This window comes from Scomber japonicus, chromosome 7 (genome assembly GCF_027409825.1).
Source record: "Scomber japonicus isolate fScoJap1 chromosome 7, fScoJap1.pri, whole genome shotgun sequence".
Classification (NCBI taxonomy): Eukaryota; Metazoa; Chordata; class Actinopteri; order Scombriformes; family Scombridae; genus Scomber; species Scomber japonicus.
In genome coordinates, this window is record NC_070584.1 from 13,687,724 (window position 1) to 13,708,728 (window position 21,005).

Consider the following 21,005-nt stretch of genomic DNA (forward strand, 5'->3'; position numbering starts at 1 on the left):
ATATATTACACTATATAATATCATATTTGATAGATTCTTCCTCACATATGTTGTAAGTAAAATCTCAATCTGGAAACTAACTATTGACTATAGCTGTTAAATACTGAATGTGGTGAAGTATAAAGTACAATGAAATGGAAATACAAGTAAAGTATGAAAGTACACTCAAGTACAATTCAGTAAATGTACTTACATTACACAACTTTAATTTGTAAAACAATTAACAGTCCAGAAAGTAGTAGTAGTAGTGTTGTTTTAATTTCCTGACACTGTGTGTGTGTGTGTGTGTGTGTGTGTGTGTGTGTGTGCGTTCGTGAGTGTGTGTGTGTGTGTGTGTGTGTGTGTGTGTGTGTGTTTCTGGGAGGGGGCTGTGTTGAGAACAAGGGAGGAGCAAACATTGTGAACCAGAGAGTTGTCGCTGCCTGCTGCAGCTCCAGAGCAGCACTGAGTTAAAAGGAAGCAAACCTCGTGTTTCCTGCAACAGCCTGCATTCAGTTTGGTGTCCTGACTTTCACTGGAAGAGGCAACATTTGGTCTGACAACAGCCGCTGGACAGTGAAGCCACACACCAACTTCACCTCTGTCTGCTCCTTGCATCTTTGAAAAGTGGGAAAGGACAGTCAGGGAGGAATAGAGCAGGGAAAACTGCTATTAAAAAAAGCATGTTTACCTTCATATTTCTCGTCCTTCTTCCACACGTGTTGCTCTCTTCAACAAGTAAGTACCAAACTTTAGTTACCTGACAGACACAATACAGCCTTTGCTAATTACCACGTTAGTGTCGGTTCAGATTGCAGCAGATGGAGGTACGCTGTCATCTCCTGTGTTTAGGTTGGCAGCAGCTGTCTGAAAAATTGAGTTTGAATCAGTTATTTCACATAATTCACAGTATCTCACATTGAGATTAGCATAAGGAAGAGGGAAAAAGGGCGACTAGTTGGTTCACCAGCTGTTATTATCACCCCACCTATAATAATTATAACAGGTATGCAGCTGTACACGGAATTGTAAGTAACCACAGATATTTTCAGGGAAATTCCACTTCAACTATGCTCTCACTTGAAAAAGAGAAAGCAGTAACCCTCTATCACCATATATGTAATTTATATCTTAATATTCATGTATTATGATTTGGTGGGTATTATTTCTGGAGAATCAATTGATAGACTATTTATGGATAAAATAACTTGTTTGTTTTTTCTAATCCAGTGAATAGAATACCTAAAAAGTCAGGAAACCTGTTCAGATGAAAACTGGATAGAAATCCAGTATTGCCCACAATTACCTAATCCATCCACAAAGGTTTAACTACCAAATCACTGACAGTGGACAAATGTATATTTTCTCATCACCCAACCCTTTTTATTCAAGGAATTTTGTTAAATATTCTGGAAAAAGTTGGGTACATTTTTGTTTTTATTAGTCTCTGACCAACTAACTCAAAACTGAGATCATAGTTTAACTGTGGCGTTTTCAATGAAATAAATCTAAACACAGCAGTCATGAGGTGATTTTGCACCTATTGGCGGATTAAAGTGAGTGTTGTTTATTAGACGTGGTGGTGATGAAGCTGATGAGACAAATTGAAATAAATGGTGTTCGTCAGTGCTGTTGCATGAAGGAAATGTGAGAAAGATGTTGATACTCCAAGTTAATATTACCATGCACAGACTGACTGACTGATCTGCAGGTAGCTTCTTTATGTGTGTATGTTGATTATACATACCTGAATTGTGTTTTAAAGTGAATCTCACTTACTTAGGCCCAGAGGTTAATCCTCACACATTTTAAAGGTTGCAGATTAGATCACATTAGGTGCCGCTGAACCCACTGAGGCTGGAGACAAGGTAAGGGACACACATGTTAGAAAGCTTGTCCACCGCCCACCTATAGCACAGTTAATAAATCTCTACACTTCAACCCTCATATCTCTGTGAAGGACCCCAGTGGTAACATTCACACACACAGCAGAGCGTTGTTCATGGCATCAATCGTAAAGGCAAATTTAAACTCTTAGAGAGAGGGGTACTTGTATGGAAAAGCATTTAAGGATTTTACCGACAAACCAGGATGACCTTTCGAAGTTGTCCTGCTCAAGCACCATAAATCCACTTCATTACTGGGTCATAAATATGTGCTGAGCTCCGACTCTTTGTTGTGGTGCTGCTGAACTCTCACACACAAACGCATATAAGTTTTCATACGGTTGGCAAAGGATTTGGAATCAAATTATTTCTTGTTAGACACTTTGTAATTTCACCTCTACAGTAGGTCCACTGGCATTATTTTCATTATCAACCAAATAAAACTGCAGACAAACGACTGCCCGGGTCTAACCTATGATGTTATTGAGGAGTTTAATCAATCAAAGTTATGGGATGAGAGGGAGTTAAAAACGTTCTGTAAACTCAAATGCAACATGGTGGAAGAGAACTTTCTGGCATTTAGATTTTGTTAGTAACATTTTTAAAATGATGCATAATGAAAACATGGTAGACAACTGAGTTCGAGATTGAAATTTTGAGAAAAGTACTCCCCACACTGTGTGCAGTAATTAACTAACCCTGATTAAAGAAGCAATGTTTCAGCATGGACCATTATCAAGCATAAAAAACACAATACAACAGAAGCACGTGCTGCAAGAAACCCAACACAACTTTACAGTCAATAAATGGTCAAATTTGTGCACAATCAGTTGTCAATCTGTATCATTTTTAAACAAACATGCTGGATATTTGCAAGTTCCAGTGTCTTAAATGTCTCAGGATTTTGGACACTTGGTCAGACAAAACAAGTTACTTGAAGAGCGAGTTTTTTGATATCGGCATGGCTTACAAGTGTGTGTGTGTGTGTGTGTGTGTGTGTGTGTGTGTGTGTGTGTGTGTGTCCATCACCCAGACGTGGCAGTGATCTCCCCACAGGATCCTGTCTTGCGTATCGGCTCCAGCCTGACAGCCAGGTGCTCTCTGAGCCCCGGACTTGGCCTCCACGCCAGCACATTGTACTGGACGCTAAATGGGATGCGTCTGTCCGACAGCACCTACAGCGTGGTAAGCCCTGACATCCTGAGTGTCTCCCTTCACAGCCTCAACGGCTCCCAGCAGCAGTCTGGAGACAACCTGGTGTGTCACGGAGCAGATGGACACGTCCTCGCCGGTTCTTGTCTCTATGTGGGCAGTAAGTGGAGGCTTGTCTGTCTGTGCAGAGTCATTACTTGTTCTGTTGCTTTTACTGATAGCGTTAAGCTCATGTGGAGTTATCTTTGTTAAAAGTTTTATAAAAGTATTGCATGCTTTTAAAAAAGAGTTATAAAGATTAATTTTTTTAGTCAATATGTTTGGAAAAAGAAAATAATGTATTTTGAGCTTTAGAAAGATATATCAGGATTTTAAAAAGCCAAATGTCACAGTTGCTATATCTATGTTTGAAAACATAATAGTTGTAGTTAAACGAGGAGGCATACTGCTTTTCTATTTTTGTCCTTTCTCACCCCCACAGTCATCATGAGCCCATTTCTCACAACTCTAACATAAAGTTTAGCTAACCCAATTGATAACCTACATTCTAACTCAAAGTTAGCTTTATTCAAAGTGGGAACTAATGCCTGATTTCATCAAGGTTAATTCAAAGTTATTCAAAGGCTGTGTATGTGGCATTTACCTTGATGAAATCAGATCAAGGTAAATGTACAAAGACACACATACACAGCCTTTGAATAACTATGCTATCGAAGATTTATGAGTCAACAAAAGTAAAGATGAGCTCATATTTTAATTATTTAACTCCGTTGAAATAATTTGAATCAAGAAATAATGAAAAATGACACCTACAACTTTTGCTATTGCCCTCATATTAATTATAAAAAAATATACAATTAAAATTAAAATAGTCATTTTAACATTCTGTTTCTGTATTTCACTGCATTAAAATTCAATATGTGGACGCCAATTATTCGAGAAGCTTTTTGTCTCTTAAAATTAGTGGGGATTTTTGTGTTTTCTTTTCACTCGTTCTAACAGTGCCTCCAGAAAAGCCGGTCCATTTAATGTGTTGGTCCCGTAATGCCAAGGATTTGAGCTGCAAGTGGAGCCCGGGGAGCCGGGGTGAGACCCACATCCGAACCAAATACACCCTCAAGTACAAATTGAGGTGAGCGCCCCAGACCTGCTGCAGCTCACAGGTGATCACCTCGTCCAACACCAATCAGGTATCGCAGCTAATGTGCACCATAAAGTTCATCATCTTCAATACATGCTACGTTCAGAGGCTGCAGTATGCTGTTTTGCTTTGGTACCAACTGTTAAAAAGGGGGAAAAAATCAGTCTGTCTTTTCGAGAAAAAAACAAAAACAAATGTCAAGAGTTTATTTTGGTCATAAGGCCTGCTGTGTTTCTGTCCAGGTGGTATGGGAAAGAGAAGGAGTGTGAAAATTACAGCACAGGGAGGCAGCATAACTCCTGCTACATCCCCCGCAACCTCGCCCTCTTCACCCCATATGAGATCTGGGTGGAGGCAGCCAATCAGCTGGGCTCTGCCACCTCTGACATCATCACCCTGGACATCCTAGATGTAGGTGAGTAAGTTTTGATGACATGTTTCTTTATTTGGACTACTGGAGGTTAATTAATAAAATCTCACACTGTCACTGCTCTCTACCCTCCTTTCCTTTCCTTTCCTTTCCTTTCCTTTCTTTTCCTCTCCTCCCCTCTCCTCTCCTCTCCTCTCTTCTCCTCTCCTCTCCTCTCCTCTCCTCTCTTCTCTTCTCCTCTCCTCTCCTCTCCTCTGTTTGTTTGTCCGACCATCTCTCGCATATGGCAAACACACTTCTCTGGGGGTGAGGGGATTTATTTTTATGATTCACTTCCTCCACCCCGTTGCTCTCACAGTGTTATGGGTTCAGGCTTCTCAAAGATAAACAGTTTCATTGTAAAAGTTAACCGCACAGCATTATGCCTCTTAGGTAATGTATTCACAGGTTTCACAGCAAGAAATTTAGGTAATGATGTTCGAGCAGGGTGCAAACTACAGGGGAACCAGGGGGAGCTTGGTTCCTCTTAATAATACATGAGCTTCCCTGAAAATAATGATTGTGAATTTTTTTTTTCTTCATTGCTAATTCACTCAGTGTGTGCATTACTCCACATTTCTCCCACCTACCGTAACTCATCTCAAAAAAAGAAAATAAGGAGGCTTACATGCACATTTTCCCCAAATTTCCCCCAATGATTTAAAAAAAGTGAGCTCTTCTGAAAGCCAAGTTATTTTTCAAACCCTGTGTAGGAGCAATAGCAGGTATTCTTTACAGTGTTTACACTCCTAATGTCATAGTGAATACTACATTTTGAAAGCAGTGTTTGTTGCCTGTGGCTGAGCATCCTCTCCTTCCATTTACCTTCACCGCACACTGGAGTAACAGATAAGTTGGAGGCAGTGAGTGAGTTGGAGGTGAAGGAGGAGCAATGCCATACGCCTACCTCAATAAGAGTACAGAGGATACTTTTCCTGGCGGGATTTTCTTTTCTCCTCTCGAGCGGAACTCAGTAGAACAAATAAAGTACATCAGCTGGCAAACAGTGTCGCATACCGGCAGTAAAGGCAGGGAAGGTTAAAAGCAGGAAAAACATTTACAAGACATTTTATTAACCTCTCTTCCTTCCTCCCTTTATCTTTCTCTCCGTCAAATCCCTTTGTTTGCAGGCTTTATTGCAGTGGATAAATGTTTTATTTAATGCTAACCGCTGGGACAACGTGATCTCAGCAGGAAGTAGAGACTGACCTGAACAAAAGCCTGCCACTCTGCTAAAGGGGAGATGGAAACACACATCAGTGATTTAATTTGTCAAGCAAATATTTCTAGATTGAAATCAAAATTAAGTTTGCTTAATTAAAGCTTGCTTGACTGGGTAGCCTGTTGGTTAAGAAGGATACAACATAATCACAATGTCTGCGGTTCAATTCCAGCCACAGATCATTGTTGCATGTCACCCTGCTCTCACTATTCAATGAAACTGCCTATCAAGCCAATGGGGCCAGCCACCGTAGCCTAGTCTAAGCAGATACCACATGTAAGGTCTAATTATGCAGCTGAGTATCGAAGAGCAGAGATGACAGTTGGACTATTGAGTGCTCCTCCGTGGCAGTCAGATGATTGTAGGTTATTGTAACCTATGCAAATACAATGTAGATATACGGCTGGGTCAAACTGCCAATATCTGCTCTTTGCTTCTGTGAGAGAGGGACTCAAAGGCAGGTACATGATACCAGCTGTGGAGCCTAATCACAGGTCAAAAGATAATTTAACATTAACATTAAATTTCCATAGAAATGCTCACCCAATATTTTCATTATGTGTATTGATAACTACTTACTGAAAATATCTGGAATAGATATTATATTATACCTGGTTAAATACCAAATAAACTCTCTCGTGTGTGTGTGTGTGTGTGTGTGTGTGTGTGTGTGTGTGTGTGTGTGTGTGTGTGTGTGTGTGTGTGTGTGTGTGTGTGTGTGTGTGTGTGTGTGTGTGTGTGTGACTATATAACATTTATCGATGGCATTAACAGTATGGAGCATCTGACCTTCACCGTAAGGAATAGATACTCTAACTGATACTGATGAATGTGGACTCTCTTCACTTCAAAATTTAGTTAAACTGAAGACATAAATAAATGATCTCATACACAAGACAGTCAGCTGTTAGTTGGTGCAGCACTGATCACCTTCACCATGTCTTACTGAAGAAGAAGGATGCATTATAACACTCACTGTGAGTGTCACTTGGACCTCCTGTGTTCTCGCTTTATATACTGTACATCTGCTGCACACACACTGTAAACGCTTGTTTTTACAGTGACCACAGACCCTCCTGCCAACGTGCGGGCGAGTCGTGTCGGCGACCTCGAGGACCAGCTGACGGTCCGCTGGGCCAACCCCCCCGAGCTCAAGGACATCCTGTTCCAGGCCAAATATCAGATTCGCTACAGACTGGAAGACAGCACCGAATGGAAGGTGGTCCACACACACACATTTCCACACATTAAATGATTAGTAAAAACCCTGACTGTTTGTGATTCATTGCTGGTAAAATTTGAAACCAGGCTTTGACCCAAAAGTGCAGCAGCAGAGCTTTTAAAAACAGTTCCTTTGAAGTTTTCTGGCCACAGCTTTTTTATATATTTTTCTCTGGTGTGTATGTACGTGCAGTATGTGTTAGATGCAGTGGCTTTAATCAATAAAAATGAAAAAATAAAAAGAGTGAGAGATGCAGCAAATATCTCTTTGGATTTTGATTCCAATACTACTACTACAACATACAAGTGCTATTGAATTACATCCTCTTTTTTCATGTTGTTCCCTCTCTCTCTCAGGTAGTGGATGATGTTGGTAATCAAACATCATGTCGTCTGGCAGGCCTTCGTGCTGGGACTGTCTATTTTATGCAAGTGAGGTGCAACCCAGTAGGCATCTATGGCTCCAGGAAGGCCGGCATCTGGAGTGACTGGAGCCATCCGACTGCCGCCTCCACACCTGGCAGTGGTGAGTGAGTACACTGCAGAGGACAACACATTGGAAATTTCTTGGTTTACCTTAAGATGCGTCAATCCAGTTATGATTTTGAAGAACTATACTACGTGAGTTCAGAGCAAATGCAAATAATCACTGAAATTTTATTTCAATTAAGCAATGTCTGTTTTCTGCACATCCTAGACTAAATTAACTCATTATTTAAAAATATACTGAGGTCTTTCCTTTTAAAGACTGTCTCATGGCTTAAATGGCTTCTAAATACTTCCTGCACATGACAAAACTTGACCATCCATTCCTTTTCTAATAATCAACCTTTCATTGCCAATTAAAGCCATGAAAACAATGTCCTCATCCTGGATTCAACATCCTGAACAAGCAGATCCAAACCGCATGTGACCCAAGAGAAACCAAAACATCAATAGACTATATACCTTGATAGAGATCTCTCAGCAGAGGATAAGAAGGAACTGCAAAGAGCTAGGGGGACATTTGATAGATTTTTGTCGTTGGCTTCAAAGATTGATCAAGTTAGAAAGCTGATGCCGTGCCACAAACAGGGCCCATAAAGCTTGAGTGGAAGCAGGTTTGAGACCAAGAGAAGCAGATAATGAGTTACATAGGTTATGTGGTATTTACTCCACAGAGGAAGGAAGTTGCTATCGGGCTCTGTTGTTTGCCATAAAGAATTGATTGTGGCAGACTTATGACTTCCAATAGCCTCCCCATACCCAGAAAGCCAAGTATGGTGTATAACCTTCACAGTTTAGGACATTAAACTGAGAAATATCTCTCTTTATATGAAACTACTGCCCAGTTTACATCTCGTTTTGGAAAATGAAGCAACATGAATCATCATAAATGTTGACTGAATGCAACTTAATGTTTCCTAGAAGCCTTTGCATGAAGAGACATGCTGAATATTTCTATATTAAAAATGTCTTAATAGAACACCAGAGCATTATTTTAGTGTGGGAAAACCAATTTGAGTAGGAGACATATAAAAAATGTCCTGCTGTCTATTATACTAAAACACTTTGAACTCTGGTAAGTTGCGACAGGTCATGATTTATGACATAGCATATGATAAGGAGTTATGTGATTAATAGCCATGCTAGCAGCTCTGTGAAGCTGTACAGACATAGCCATGCTTTGAACTAAAAGCATGTTAACGTGGTGATACTAGCAGGTAGAATGTTTAGTTTAGCTTGTTAGCATGCTAACACTTGCAAGGAAAACAAAGCTACATGATAAGAATTTTAGGAGACAGGAGACTACAATATACTGCACTGAATGTAGATTTGGATCAAAATGGGCAAACAAACTAAGAATTACCATCTGCAGCATATAATACTATTTCTAGCATCATAACCTCATTACACTTAATTGACCGAGACTGCAGAATCTGAAGCTAACAAGATATACTGTACATGGAGAAAATCAGGCAAGCAGAATAGATTATTATATAACATCATTTTTTGACTCCAAAAATTAACAAAGTTAGGATTAAAAAGATTTAGGTCATTTTATAATTTTGAGCATGTACACCACAGCGTTTCAGAGGGGCCCACGATACTGGAAGTTAAATTAGCAGCTGTTTAAAGATAAAGAGCTCGTATACACAATACACAAATTCATGAAAGATTTCTTTGTAGTAAATAATGATACAGTGGAGGCTTTCAAATGCACCCAGAGGGGACACTGCATTCAATACAGCCCCAGAAAAATTGAAAACCGTTTGGAGGAAGAAAAAGCATTTCAACACTATATATACTAAACAATTAAAAAGGTATTAGAAAATTTGCTGGAACAACACAAATGCTTGTTAAAATTGTACTCATTGGAGAGTCCTCCAGTGGATCCAGATTTGATACGGAGCCAATGAAGTTGCTGCAGGGCAGGAGTGAAGTAAACAAACTTTATTACACAGGAGGAGTTATGTTAAGCCATTTAGCTCTTATGAAAAGGTGACCTGATAGACTTTCATCAAACCATCTATGAGTCTATTAAAACATATTTGCTTAATACCTTCAAATAGTTATATAGACAAAAGACTTTCAGAAACTCATCACAAAGGTTTCATCTTCACTATTATAACAAGCTTCATGTGGAAGGTTCACAGGTTCAGATAAATGAAAGAACTGAAGGCCACTTAGACTACAATGTATCAATACTAAAATATTTGCTAAATGTCTTATGAACAGATTTTAAAAATCACTACTGAATAATATTTATCAAGAATATTAGTTGGATCAGTTGGATTCTTATAAAGACGATCTATGAGTGACAATATCAGACAAATAGTCATAAAATGAGATATTATGGATTAATGAAAAAAAATGTTTTGCTGACTTTGAAAAAGCATTTGATAAAGTACATTTGGATTTAATTAATTAATTCTTAAAATATTTTAACTTGGAAGATTCATTAATAAGTTCAATAAAAATAATTTATAGTAACTCAAAGTGTGAAATAATTTTATTTTTTTTTATTAAAAAAAAATGCAGTACAGAAGATTCAAACAAGGATGTCCACTGTCTGCATATTTATTTTTAATAGCAATTGAAATTTTAGCTCAAAAAGTAAGAATGAATATCAATAGAATAAATAGTTTGGAATAAAAATGGCAATGTACACTACCGGTCAAAGGTTTTAGAACACCCCAATTTTTCCAGTTTTTTATGAATAGCTTGAAATGGTACAACAGTAAGTGGTGAACTGCCAGAGGTTAAAAGGTAAGGTTACCCAAACCTGAAAATTATACAAAAACAAAAAAAATTATACATTGTGAAGAAAGACAAGGTGTTTCCTTCACCATCAAAAAGCACTCAGAAACTGGGGGAAACTGTGAAAGGAAGAGGTCTGGCAGACCCAAAGCCACTACAGAGTCAGAAGACACGTTTCTGAGAGTCAACAGCTTGCCTGATAGGCAGCTCACAGGACAACAGCTTCAAGCACAGCTTAATAGTGGTCGTAGTAAGCAAGTCTCAGTTTCAACTGTGAAGAGAAGACTGGGTCACAGGTCGAGTTGCAGCAAGAAAGCCATTGCTAAGACGTCAGAATAAGAAGAAGAGGCTTGCCTGGCTCCATGAAACACCACCAATGAACATAACTACTGAAGATTGGAAGAAGGTGTTATGGACTGATGAATCAAAATTTAAAATATTCTGTTCATCACGCAGGAGTTTTGTACGCTGTCGAGTAGGCGATAGGATGGTTCCTCAGTGTGTGACATTAACTGTCAAATATGGAGGAGGAAGCATGATGGTCTGGGGCTGTTTTTCTGGATCCAGGGTCGGCTACCACAGCATTCTGCAGCACCATGCAGTACCCTCTGGTATGCACGTAGTTGGTCAGGGGTTCATCCTGCAGCAAGATAATGACCCAAAACATAAGTCCAAGCTATGCCAGAACTGCCTTAGGAAAAAAGACCAAGATGGTAAGCTTGAAAACATTTTTTAAATAATAAACTGGAAAAATTGGGGTGTTCTAAAACTTTTGACCGATAGTGTATATTTTCAAATTCAGCCAAAACTTTTCAGTTACTTTTTTCAGATTGAAACCTAACTGAGACAAGCTCTGTGGTGATCTGCCACTAAAATGGTCAGATAGTCCAATAGATGTCCTAAATCTACATAAATATACATGTTCTATAACACATTACATTGGAAAACTGACAGAAAGCTATATAGCTGATAGAAAATTGAAAGTTTGGAGAATGACTAATATAACCTCATATGGTAAAAAATAACAGTGACAAACTTTTTAGTAATTCCTGTTTATGTGTATTCTCATGTCATTACCTTCAGCTTTCTCAAAAATATGAACAGACTGTGTTCTGTTTTTTATGGTTTGGTAAGCCAGACAAGATTAAAAGAGCTTGTCTGTGCCATGATTACAAACATGGTCGACTTAAACTGATAAAACTTGAAGCACTCAACTTTGCAGTAAAAGTATCCCTTATACCTCAAATGATTTTAAATCTGCAATGGTTCTCAGTAAAGTGATTATCTGTTGCCCCTACATTAAGGATACAGCATGGATAAACAGCAGAAAAATAAACAAAAACCCATAAATCCTAAAAAATATCTGTGGCACCAGAAGCTGTTCAGTCACAATAAGAGGATTTGTTTAAAAATTGTATCACAAAGGAAAGTTTTTACATGCATTTTGTGTCTACATTAGAATTTTACAACAAAAACTAATCTACAGGTACTTGCCCACAAAGTAAATACTTTAAAAAAAATGTTTAAAAATAAAGCAGGCATACAGCAATGTGTAGATTTTGTGTGGAGGAAGAAGTGTTAGATCTCCATTTATTTGGGTATTGGAAGGAAGTTGCATTAGTTTGGATTAAAGTTGATGAGTGAATATAAGTTTACAGCTCACATGTTCATAGTTGTCCTTTAACTATGATGTTGAGTGAATTAAGGGACGATAATAATAATGATAATAATAATAATGATAATAATGATAATAATAATAATAATAATAATGATAATAATAATAGCATCATCCTTTTTTATATAGAAACTTTTAAAAACAAAGTTTACAAAGTGCTTTGACAAACAAAGCAAAAGCAGTACAATACAAAGCAAGAGACACAACACAGAGAGCAGTAACAGAGGACAATGAAATACAGTAAGAAAAAAAAACATATATACATACACACACACACACACACACACACACACACACACACATATGTATATATATATATAAATATATAATAAAATAAAATGAGATAAATTAAAATAAAATGAAATAAAGGACAGTAACAATAAACAAAGAGGATCACATAAAAGTTAGTCTATAGAAATGAGTTTTGAGCAGTGATTTAAAAGAAGTTACTGATTCTACGAGCCTTATTTCCTCGGGCAGGTCATTCCAAAGTCGAGGGGCCCTGATGGTGAAAGTGCTATATGGCTATACTGTTACCACGGGAAGCACTTTTTTTTTCTTCCTCCTTTTTTTCTCTTTCTTCCTAATTTGTTGTTGGTGGTGGTGTTATAATGTTCCTTTACATGAATGTATTCCTTTGACTTTATGTAATAATGATTTTAAAAAAGCAGCTGAGGAATATGTCATTAGTCTTGCAGGTATTTTGTCATAAAACCAAAGAATTTAACTAATTGAAATTCAGGGGATGACCAAAGTGATTAAAATTCCTCCTGAGGGAGACATGAATGTGTGTGCAACATTTCATGACAGTTCCTCCAATAGTTGAGACATTTCTCAAAATCACAGATGTAAGCCTCATGGTGGCGCCACATGAAAAGTAAGAGGATCACCAGTGTCATTAGACTGTATTCTCTGTGGTCCATGAATGTACAACATTTCATGGTCCATCAAGTATTTGTTGAGCTATTTCAGTCTGAACCAAAGACTGACCGACATGACAACATGGGCATACCACCTCACTTCTAGCACGGTTTGTCACCATTATAATCTTCTCAGCATCAATACTGCTTTCCAAGAAGTCCAGGGCACATATATTGTACATTAAAAATGAGCAATAATATAAAAAACAATAATAACAATCTGGACAGCCATGTAGATTAATCAAAACCTAAAAGAAAGGACATTTCTTGCATTTAAATATCATACATTTAATAAAAACTATGAAGGTTTCTTCTACTGTATTTTTTTAGGAGTTTGAGTGTTATTTTCTTAAAAATGTATTTTCAATTCAAAATAAAATGTTGACTTATACATTCAGTAATTGGAAAAAAAATGCCAGAAAAAGAAAAAGTGCCATATGAATCACATCTATGCATTACCTGGCAAGCAGCCTGTGTGTTCTGACTGCACCCCACCTTGTTCAAACACTTGTCCTAACTGTAACCTTGACGCTGTCTTCTCTTCCTCCCTCCCTCCTTTGGCCCCCCCCCCCCCCCCCCCTCCCCACCCCGCCTTTCTTCTCCCAGAGCGTCTGCAGAGTGGCTCATGTGATCCTAAGCCTGGTGAGCGGAACTCCACCCTGCGGCGGGAACTCAAGCAGTTCTTCGGCTGGGTCCGCAAGCACGCGTCTGGCTGCAGCGGCATGTCAATAAAACTGTACGATCAGTGGAGGGTGTGGCTGCAGAAATCACACAAAAGGCGCAACCAGGTAGGTAAGCAGAACCTGTTTCTTTTATTTCATTATCTCTGCTGAGCCCATCTCAGAAATACACACACACACACACACACACACACACAGGGAGCCATTGCTGCATCAATGTCCTGAACTGAATTTCTGACCCTGCCTTTGTCATGCCATGTGGTCAGCATTTATACAAACACAAAGAGGACAGATTCCTCTTGAACTGGCTGGCTCTGTGAAGTCTCAGTCCGTACTTTATGATCAGGTAAAATGTGTGGTTTTGACATTACTGGCCCAGAAGTGGGAGCATAAAATATGCTCTCAGTCATGCACTCAGATTTTATTACATATTTTAACAATGTAGACTTCTGCTCTTCAGCTGATGACCACAACAAAGAGAAATGAACATGTAAATGTAATCAACGGCCCACTGTAATGTTTTCCTTTTGTGTTTTGTTTTGTCTCGGCATGAGGAGCCCTTTCACAAAAAATAACTTCAAAATGGCCAAATGGCACACAGAGGCCCGGCATCCTCTCTGTGTTTATGTGACTTTTGTGATGAGTTCAGGTCCTTGCTGCTGCTGCTGCTCAGTCCTTGAACTCACAGAAACCTGCACTCCACCTGACTCAATTAGCTCAGCAGAAGTCTCCTTTTTTTCCCTTAATAGGACACATGCTGTCACCTGAATAATGTCTTTGTTCACGAAGCCTGACAGATTCCCATTGATTACCTTGAGAGAGAAGTAGCAGAGGGCTGACAGAGATGCACAGTGAATAAGAAAGTGATGATATAAAGAGAGAAAAGTGCCAGCCACACAGAGCAATTAACATCTTTGTGCTGATTATGAATTACATAGTTTATTTTTTTACTGAATTGCCAAAGTATCAATCTTCTGGTTTTGTCTTTTCAGATTCTACAAGACGATAATTCATAGTACAGACACTCAGCACTCTTGTGGTGTTTAATTCAAGAACAGCATCAAGATGAAAAAAAAGCCACGAGGGTCCCAGTTTTGGCCAAAATCCTGGCTGAGGCATACTGCAGCATTTTGAACAAGATAACTGAGTGAGACAATTCAGCCTTTTTTCTGCCATTTCCACCAGCCGACATTAACTCTGACATTAACTGAACTGTTATTTTATAAAAAGTCATGGTAACAGTTCAGATATAATAATATAAAATAAGCAAATATCAGAATGGCAACAAATCACACAGTCATCAAAAAAAAAGACAATTTCAGTGAATTTGGAAGGATATATAAGACATGAGTATGTTTCCAAGTATTTTTATAAAGCAATCATTGCCTTTTATACTCTTTTAAATCTAAAAATGCATTAATACACCCGCTTTTATTATTGTTACAAACATATCACTTACTGTCAGCTAATGGTTCAGAGAGAAACAAAAGAATCACTGATTAGCAGCATAGACTGTAATCAGACATCAGGTGGTTTAAATATGTTATGCATCATCCATATGTAGATATTCCTACAAGGCAGAACGATGTTGGTTGGATCAGTGATTAAATTCTCACTATATGTAAAATGTAAATAATTTCCTGTATGTATCTGTTTTAAGACAATTTTGTATTGTTTATATTTTTGTAACTGCATATTTAAAGAGTGTTGGTTTTCTCTAAGTTATATTCTTTGACTATCAATAATGTCTAAAAAAAAATACTGTATTGTGTATGGAGCAGTAAAGAGCAGAAAATGTCTTTGAAAGTGTCTTTATTGTTTAAAAAATTCAATGTATCATATAAACAAATATCGCTGGATAAGCTTCTTAGATTCATTTACTATTTACACATTTCATCATCCTAATACATTACAACAAAAAGCAGTGTTTTTGCTGAGGCGTGCATTTACACAAACACATGACTACAGATAAAAACACACACACAGCCAGAATATGAAAAGCCCCCCTGGGTGGAATAAGACTGCAGCAGTGAGCAGGGTGGAGCCAGAGGGGGATCGATAAGTGCAGCTGAAGAGTCCAAGATGGAAGTTGCAGCAGAGCCGAGTCGATCTGTCATCCCCGCTGTCTGCTGATGTGAGAGGGCGGCTGCAGCCCTCCTGGGACTTGCCTGTCAGTCAGACTCCTCAGAGTCATACTTAAAGTCCTGCATGATCTCACTCAGAGCCTGTTTGTTCTTGATGATGCTGAATGAGGGGAGACGGGAGGGGGCACAGAAAACACAGAGCTGCATTAGTTATTGTGTTACAGAAACATCTTTGACAGTTTATTTCCCAACCAAATAAAATCACAATGGTAACAAAGAGAAGTCTGTTCATTTAGACAGACACAAGAGGCGTATAAGCCCCCGAGCAGTTCTGCAGCCGGCAGCCGGTTGATGGTGGGTGAGTGAGTAAGAGAGTGGGTCAGTGGGGAACTAACGCAGTAAATGGAAGGGTGGTAATAGCTGCTCTTACTCGTGCTTGATCTCCTGAATCTTTTCTTGACAGTCTTCGTCCTCTGGGTGATCCTGGGCCCGCTGCCTGGCCAGCTGCAGCTTGGCTGTCTGTTAAGAAGACATGTCAGATAAGATTTATGCAAACCATTCATCAGTGGAGCACGGAGGAGAGACGGGGGATGAACTCTGAGATAATAGAAGCTTTGTAGCATTACTGGCAGAGAGGAAGCTGAGTTAATGTTACAGAAGAGTGTAAAATTACAGTGTAATGTGACTGTTCAAGAGCCAAAGCTGTAATATTTTAAAAGCAGTCTAACTCAGAACTGTCAGATCAAACATGATGAGAGTCACAGGCAGGCAGCTTTTAAGTAGCATAATATAAAATTGAATATGTGGTTTCTGCCTAATCTGCACAAAAGAAGAAGAATGTTGAGAGTATTACAGAAGAATATGAACAGCATTACTTATCGGAGGCATACTGCACTTCTCCCATTGGAGGTGTATTAATAAAAAGAGTTTGACTTACAGTTCCCCAGCCTAAGAATATTTGCTGTTCTTACCTTGTAAAGAAATTATGCAATGTTTTGAAAAATAATTCTGCCTCCTTGTGGTGAAACTGTAGAACTGTATTAAAATAAAAATATATAATTTTACAGCATGTAATCATAAAGGCTTTGATTATTTGAAAGTAATTACAAAAATCACTAGTTATCTAGTGGGTAATGTGCCTCTTTGAAAAATCTCAGGTATGAAGGCCTTGAAATGCTTATAAAGCAATTTCTTAATTGACCAAATTAATAATAAATAATATATTTGATTAACCTATTTGATTTGTTTTATTTGATTCATACTCTTTAAAGCTATAATATGAAACTAGTCTGCATTAAAATGTCTCATAACATACACACAAATCTATCTATCTACCTATCTACATATACATATATACATATATATACATATTCAGGTGTGTCCTTACATTCTCCAAAACATTTCTAATAATTTTCATGTCCAGTGAAATCCATAATTTTAATCAAGGTAACGGTCCATTTTAATGGCACGTGTGTCAATGGTGTCATAACCCCTCTACCGAAGAGCATACGTGTACAAGATTATATATTATAAACAGACTTTTATCCAGTTGGAAGCCACATTTTTACAATAAACGTTTTGGTCTTGGTCATTGTTAAGTATGTACGGATGACGGATTTTAGTTATCGAACATCTGGGTCTTAAATGATCAGAGTAACAAGCTGAGGTAATGTTAGCAGCTGCTCATATCACACACAGTCCCTCTCGGACATCATGTGTCCGCTGAATAGCCTCAGAGTAACACTGATTTTGACCCTTCTTGTAAAAACCTCATAAACGACGAACACTGAAGGAATCCTAACCGATGGAAATAGTGGTTGTTTAGCAAAGAATACAACAACTCCCATGATTTCACATTATTTTGTGACATCATTAAACTTTTTTGTTATGGTTTTCATTGAACCTAGCTGCAGATATTACATACTGGGTGTGTAATTTTGATATCCTAACTGCTTCTAAACAGTGTGAAAGTCACTGTAGTTTTTCTGTACTAATGTGTTTGTGTGTATCAGTAGACTCTAACATCTGCTAATTATATTACCTTGATATTTAGAATTAAAACAACCACTATAAACACTTGTGAGGTGTCAGAGCAGTTAATATACGATGCTATGTGAATCAAAAGCACACCTATACTATTATATGAATTTTCCAATCAAAAGGTGTATCTGTCTCTTGTTTACTAATTTCTCCATGAGCTGACAGAATAAAAGAGAATTTAAAAAACACGCAATTATATTTTTCTTCTTACCAGTTCGAGCTTTTGCTTTTCTTTGTTCTGCAACTTTTCCATGTGCTCAGAGAGGTCTGGCCTGTCAAACTCATGGTGCAGCCTCCCCTTGATCTCCAGCACTTCCTTGGAGATGCCGCAGAAGGCCTGTGTTATCTCATGGACCAGCTGCCTGTAGTGGTCGAAGTCATAATGGGGCCCCGTCCTCAAGTAGGCCTCGTGTCCTCTGGAATAAAGCCAGCAGCCAAAACAAGCACCAATAAAAAACAATGAGCAGAAACATAAAAGGTTCCCAATTCAGATTTCTATCTCTATGCTTTTAAGCACGGACAATGATCCCTGGAAACAGTGTGCATATATTTGCAATAACTCAGCAATAACAGCAGCATGGTACATTAAAGCGATGGTTTGGCGTAATTTCAACCTAGCGTCATATGCACCATGACGTCTATCTAAACACCCCTTCACCCCTTTTTTTTTTCTCCTTGGCCGCAAACTGGTGGAGAGTTATCAGCCGAATGGCTTAGTACCACCAGTGTATCTCGTAAATTACCCCACTAATAATGCCTGGATTGTTATCAAACTTCTACAGTAGTACAAATAGGGTCTTTACTCATAAATCCATGCATTGGAATGTTTGTAAGTACACCAGGAGTTTATTAAAATAATACCTGATGGCTTGTACTCTGCTGATCCTGCTAATGCTGTAAACATCGTCGAAATCTCTCACGATCACCAAAATACCGGGTCATTCCAGCGAAACAGTAGGTCATGGAAGGTCTCTGGATTGAACCTTTTAGCTTTTAGGCCGTAGCCGGGATAGATGCAACTGTATGGCATATTGTCCTATCCTTCTACTCACGTTGATGTCTTCTGCTGTGCTCTCGCTTCTTGCTCCTTCTTCACTACTACTACTACTAGTCTCTTCCGGCAATAGATGTGCTCTGTGCGGGATCTCAGGCGACCACATGGTATTTCAGTGATCGTGCGAGATTTGACGATGTTTACAGCATTAGCAGGATCAGCAGAGTACAAGCCATCAAGTAAGTGTTATTTTAACAAACTCCTGAGTGTACTATGATTTATGAGTAAAGACCCTATTTGTACTACTCTACAAGTTTGATAACAATCCAGGCATTATTAGTGGGGTAATTTACCAAAAACACTGTTGGTCCCATTAGCGCCTGTACTAAGCCATTCGGCTGATAGCTCTAACTCCACCAATTTCCGACCAAGGGAAAAAAAGGGGTGAGGGGGTGTTTAGATAGACTTCATAGTGCAAATGATGCTAGGTTGAAATTATGCCGAACCATCGCTTTAAGTCAGCAGCACTACATGATGCAAACTTACTCTTCAAAGAGCTGATATGTCTCCACTCGCTCTGACTGAAGGTGATAAAACCTTTGGATCAGAGCTTTAAAGTCTGTGGGGACCTACAGGGAAGAATGACAGTAAAGAAAGTAAAAAACATGTACATCATTAGCCCTTACATACAGTTCAGCTCAAATTTGACCCATTTTGACATTTGAAAGCAGCACACAACACAACACCATTTTTAAGTTTTAAATGTTATGACTTGTCATAAAGTGGAGACATGGTTTTAATTGTTATTATGAAACCTACAATTCAGAAATGTTGAATCCTTCACTTTTGACACATCTATAGAAAGGATTATGGCTTTTATGTTTTACATAACATAAGGTCATAATATAGTGTGATTGTTAAAGTAATTTATCTATAAAAAAAAAGACTAAAAAAAGAGAAGAAATAATCCCTCTCTCTGCTCTCTGAAGCATTAATGAAGGATGAATCAACTATTTATTTATAGGATAATGTATGGATGCAAAAACATTTGTGGTTCAATATTTAGTATAGGGACTAATTCTAAAGAGATAATTGGTCAAAAATGAACCCCTCCATACTGTGAAGGGTAAGAATATGAACAGTATGTAAAAGTTATAACTTATTTTGTTTTAGTCCAGTCGTAATAAACATGTTCTGGTTACAGCTTGACACTCTTTTCACTACACTATTATGAATACGTGTTTGTTCATTTACTTTTTGGCTGTTAGTCTGATAAAGTAACATTTAAAGGCTTCACATTGAGCTCTCATAACTTATAATGGGCACTTTGACCATTAAAAACTAAGCTATACTGCTTTAAAGAGACTGACAACTCATACACTGTTATTGTCATTGAGGAAAATAAAATAAAATAAAAGGTCTGTCATTAGACTTACTTGCTGCAAACAGTAACAACTATAGCTTCAAACCAAACCTGACAATAACAGTGACCAAGTTATCATTAGCTTAGCTTAGGTTAGCACATGTGGGCTAGTTTTGATCCTCTCATACAGTTAGTTAGTTATCTGTAGTATTAAATATCACAAACTTACCATCATAACCTGTCGGAATATACTGCTGATAAATTTCCACACCGTACAATGACAACTTGTTTATTCAACATGTACACAGCGATGTTTTTCCTCCTCAATGTGAATCAGCAGCAAACAGCCGGCTTCCACACCCGGACATGACGTCACGTCTTACTTTATAAGAATCGTTTTCGAAATAAAAGCCCCGGTACAAAGCAAAATGTCATCTTCATAAAAAGTAAAGTTTATAATAGAGTTTAGTTTAAAAATGTGCTATCAAAGAAATGCAAGACAAACCATACGACACCCAACAAACCCCAAAGCCATTCAAATCCTTGATATGTGTAAATTGCATAGGCTATTTGTCTGAACTGCTTTTTTCTTTCATTATAAAGTTTATTTGACCCTTGACCTTTAGCATATATGTCTACTGGTATTTGTTATTGTTTAATTCTGCAAATGAAACAATTTTTTAAAAAAAAGAAAAGCTCAACAGAATACAATCACTTCAATATCACATTTCTGTGCTCCACATTCACAAGATAAACAGGCTTGTTTCATAACTGTAGTTTAAAGCCTTAGTCAGTCTTAGTGAAACTTTTTTTTCCTGTGTGATGGTGCTAAAAGTCAAGTTTTTCCTGTAGGTGTGATCAGGGCTGAGTAATATGGACAAAATCAAATATCACAATATTTTTGACCAAATACATCGATATTCATGTTGCAACAATATCATAGTGATGACAATTGGTACTTTCTTAAAATATTTACACAGTGAGATTTTTGATACATAA

At 38.1% G+C, this 21,005-nt stretch overlaps 2 protein-coding genes across 2 annotated transcripts; one reads left to right on the forward strand and one right to left on the reverse strand.

The window, feature by feature from the left end:
* The first annotated feature begins 662 nt into the window (after positions 1-662).
* crlf1b (cytokine receptor-like factor 1b) lies at positions 663-13,845 on the forward strand. Its single transcript, XM_053322947.1, has 8 exons — positions 663-717; positions 2,899-3,177; positions 4,020-4,149; positions 4,401-4,573; positions 6,851-7,008; positions 7,368-7,536; positions 13,452-13,633; positions 13,792-13,845. The coding sequence occupies exons 1-8, from the start codon at positions 663-665 to the stop codon at positions 13,843-13,845; spliced, it is 1,200 nt and encodes a 399-aa protein (XP_053178922.1).
* A 1,481-nt stretch (positions 13,846-15,326) lies between these two features.
* Positions 15,327-20,358, reverse strand: rex1bd (required for excision 1-B domain containing). The gene is made up of 5 exons (XM_053322819.1): positions 20,236-20,358; positions 19,190-19,272; positions 17,861-18,065; positions 16,040-16,128; positions 15,327-15,769 (listed from the first exon to the last, which is right to left on the reverse strand). Exons 1-5 carry the CDS (start codon positions 20,239-20,241, stop codon positions 15,697-15,699), a joined length of 456 nt encoding a protein of 151 aa, XP_053178794.1. The 5' UTR covers positions 20,242-20,358; the 3' UTR covers positions 15,327-15,696.
* Positions 20,359-21,005: the final 647 nt, after the last annotated feature.

Excerpts from the sequence above, each read along its gene's own strand:
- crlf1b (XM_053322947.1), top strand. The coding sequence starts at position 663 with ATGTTTACCTTCATATTTCTCGTCCTTCTTCCACACGTGTTGCTCTCT. Across the intron at positions 4,150-4,400 it reads ACCCTCAAGTACAAATTGAG|GTGGTATGGGAAAGAGAAGG; the intron begins GTGAGCGCCCCA and ends GTTTCTGTCCAG. Across the intron at positions 7,537-13,451 it reads CGCCTCCACACCTGGCAGTG|AGCGTCTGCAGAGTGGCTCA; the intron begins GTGAGTGAGTAC and ends TTCTTCTCCCAG.
- rex1bd (XM_053322819.1), bottom strand. Across the intron at positions 18,066-19,189 it reads ACATATCAGCTCTTTGAAGA|AGGACACGAGGCCTACTTGA; the intron begins GTAAGTTTGCAT and ends GCTTTATTCCAG. Across the intron at positions 16,129-17,860 it reads AAAAGCAAAAGCTCGAACTG|ACAGCCAAGCTGCAGCTGGC; the intron begins GTAAGAAGAAAA and ends TCTTCTTAACAG.